At 25.8% G+C, this 3435-nt stretch overlaps 2 protein-coding genes across 3 annotated transcripts in view; one reads left to right on the forward strand and one right to left on the reverse strand.

The window, feature by feature from the left end:
* Positions 1 to 238, forward strand: part of LOC101492801 (serine carboxypeptidase-like 26) — a 5649-nt gene extending 5411 nt beyond the window's left edge. The window contains exon 11 of the mRNA XM_004508058.4: positions 1 to 238. Within this exon, the coding sequence (XP_004508115.1) occupies positions 1 to 12 (12 nt within the window). The 3' untranslated portion in view covers positions 13 to 238.
* Positions 239 to 2097: 1859 nt separating this feature from the next.
* LOC101493129 (protein REDUCED WALL ACETYLATION 2) overlaps positions 2098 to 3435 on the reverse strand; it is a 10415-nt gene continuing 9077 nt past the window's right edge. The window contains exon 16 of one of the 2 annotated variants that reach the window (XM_004508060.4): positions 2098 to 2557. In XM_004508060.4, the coding sequence (XP_004508117.1) occupies positions 2528 to 2557 (30 nt within the window). In that variant the 3' untranslated portion in view covers positions 2098 to 2527. The remainder of the gene's footprint in view (positions 2558 to 3435) is intronic. The other variant, XM_004508059.4, reaches the window with a different exon arrangement.

Below are 3435 nucleotides of genomic sequence, written 5' to 3' on the forward strand. Positions count from 1 at the left end.
ACACGTCCATGATCATTAATTACCAATTTCTTTAATTAAACCATTATTCAATATGTATATGAAAATGCAATGTCATAATTAGCTCTTATGTATGCGTCTATATGTAATAAAATATAAATAAAGAAATACACGCATTTCAAATTCATTTGCGTGCATATGTCTTTAAGAAACTTATTAATGCAATATTTTCTTCTTCAATATATAATAATATAAACATGCTCTTCATTTTTTACATTTATTACAACATTTTCATGCTATACACTTGTAATAGAAACCCACCAAACATTTTTGTTTCTAAATTTATTTTTGTTATGTTATGCACCACCATCCACCGCACTATAATCTGTGTACCCTATTCAAATCTTTGCCGTTTCTTTCCGACCTTAAATAGGCTTAAAATTATGGGCATAAAAAAACATAAATTCATTTCTAACAAAGAATAATAAGAATGTATCACTTCCTATAAAAAAAGAATGTTTCAATTCGTAAGAAACAAAGGATGTTCAAGAAAAAGAAAAAAAATAAAACAAAGAATAAGAAGGTTTACAAAAAAAAAAAATCAAATAATAATAATTTTGCCAAATAATAATAAAATATCAAATACCAAAAAAAATCCTGCTAAAAAAAAGAATAATTTTGCCAAATAATAATGATAATATTGTAAAAAAAAAAATAAGAATTCCATGCATTTGCACACACAATTTTTATTATTTAATAGTAGTCAACCCTATTTTAGGCCAAAAATACACATTTAGGCTTTTATGTTTAGCTCAAATTTTTTAAGTTCTTTAGATTTATTTTTTTCTAATTCAATCCTTAAAGTTACATCAGATTTGTACTATTAACTTTTAAGATATATTAGATTATACATATATTCTTTAAATTTGAATATATATATAATTTTAAGGACTCAATCAAAAGAAAATAAATTTAAAAGACTTAAACATAAATTGAGTTAAATTTAAAGAACTATAAATATATTTTTCTCCCTATTTTACTTATGAAACATTTCTTTTAATCTTATTATAAAGTAAAGTATTTCTATTTGCAATTACAAAACTTTTTAGGAAGATTCATTCAAGAGGTTGGCATATCTCAACTTATCTTTTTTTTTATATATAACAATTAGAGATTGAATGTATAACCAAATGATTAAGAGACTCAAACATTAGTATAATTGGTTATTTTAAAGTTTAGACAAATTTATATCATAATTTTATTAATTTAATGAGTATAAAAACGTATCCATAAACACTTTTTGCTTACTTCCGCCTCCTAAAATAAAAATAAAAAAGAGTTAACAAAGTTGATGTCAAATTTACTTATATTTTAATATAAATAGAGTATATTATAAAATAATATTTTATAACATTAAACAGGTGTTGATGGAAAATATATTTGATAGGGAATTCCTTGTTGGTGGTGGGTGTTGGAGTAAGAAGAATAAAATGGTAAGGTTTAAAAGGAAAAATGTTAAACCAAAATTTAGTGTATATATTTAAATTATTTATTATGTAATTAATTAAATAAATAAAAATTCAATTATAAATAAAATAATTTATTTAAAGAATAAAATTGAATAGGAAAAGGTCACACGAAAATTTTATATTTTCAATTGTATAAGATTGATTTTTTATAGGCTCAATAAAAATTAAAATTATGATCCCTCTAAGCTTATCTCTAGATTATTTGATAAAGATTCTTAAACTGTTTGATCCTGACATAAAAGTTTGTTCCATTTAATATTTTTTGTTTTATGATAATTGAGTTATTTCACAATTTTATATGTATTAAAAAAAATATATAAATAAAAGAAAATATTATTTTTATTAAATTATCTTTATTAACGTGTTATCAATGTCATAAACCCATAATAGAAAATATTGCATTGAAAATGATATAAATATTATTAATTAAAAGATATAATTGAAAAGAAAAAATCATTGAAAATTAAAAGAGTCCGTTTATTTTAGAACAATATTTTGTGCAAATGGTTAATTATTATGGGAGTGACAGATTATTAATATTGGGTGTTATAAAACCTCAATTTTTGCCAAAGAGCCTAAGACCTGACCGGTATATATTTACAAGCAATTTTGATTTATATAAAGTGTCTTTCATAGGCATCAATAATCAAAGACCAAAACATTTTCAATGTCTTTGGTAACCGAAGAGTTGAAAGCCAAAGCAGAGGTGTATTATGGTGACAATGTTTGCAGGGAGAAGTTCTCTCTATTGCTGGCAGAAAAAGGACTACCAGGTGGATTATTATCCATGCAAGACATTGAGGAATGTGGTCACGTGAAGGAATTAGGCTTTGTTTGGCTCAAGCTAGGGAAGAAAATACAAAGCAAGTTTGATAACATACTTGTGAGTTATGATTCGTTGGTCACTGCTTATGTGGAACCAAACAAGATCAGGTGTCTTACGGGTGTTAAGGCTAAAGAGTACTTGGTTTGGTTCAATGTGAATGAGATTCATGCCAAAGGGGGATCCTCCGTCACCTTCAAATCTTTTGTTGGTTTGTCTATGTCTTTTCCTCTTTCATTTTTCCAAGCTGAGAAATCACAAGGCAAGGAAGATCAAATTGTAATTAATAAGCGCAAATAATAATAATTATGTTTAATTGATTATTCTCCTCAGATTATGCTTGATGTGATGCACTTGTATGTATTTTTTATGATTTATTGCTTGTAGTTTATTGAAAATTGGGGAACCTTTGTACCAAAAAAAGAATATGCTGAGCAATGTTTGTTTCATTAAGAATATGCCTAATAAACTGCTTATTGTTCTCTTTCCACATTCATCACGTAATCTTCTTAGTTAGCAAATGTTTCTTTCTTATGCATGGCATGGCATCAAGTATGACAAGTGCAAGGGTCACCGTCAAGAGTCGTAATTCTGTTTTAAATTTGGGATAGAGACGCTAATTAAGTTGACGACAAGGTAATACACGTGGATCATAATAATTATTGGATCACTATAATGTATTACTATAATAATTAGTATTACTATAATGTATACACAACTATTCAGAAGTTCAACTTATATTAAATTAACATAAGATTAAAATGAAGTACTAAACTTTAATTAAAATATTTTGATACAATTCTAGATTTCGTTTATTGATTTTTAAAAGATAGAATACAAGTAAAAGGATATCAAAATTCAAATACTCCTAAATAACACTACCCATAAAATATTCATTTAAGATTATTATTATTATAGGTATGTAATATGGTACAAGGCAGATAGATATTGAGTCATAAAAGGAGACTGTAATCCACACCTATTTTAAGAAATGAGTCCAAACTCATAAATAGCTAGCTTAGCTGATCTGAATTGAATCATCTGATCAGTTTAGGAAATGAACATCCCAACTAATTCCTATCAATCTTTATATGCTTGAGTAGATGTTATTTTTTGCTTCCTGCT

The sequence above is a fragment of the Cicer arietinum genome, chromosome 7 (assembly GCF_000331145.2).
Source record: "Cicer arietinum cultivar CDC Frontier isolate Library 1 chromosome 7, Cicar.CDCFrontier_v2.0, whole genome shotgun sequence".
NCBI lineage: Eukaryota > Viridiplantae > Streptophyta > Magnoliopsida > Fabales > Fabaceae > Cicer > Cicer arietinum.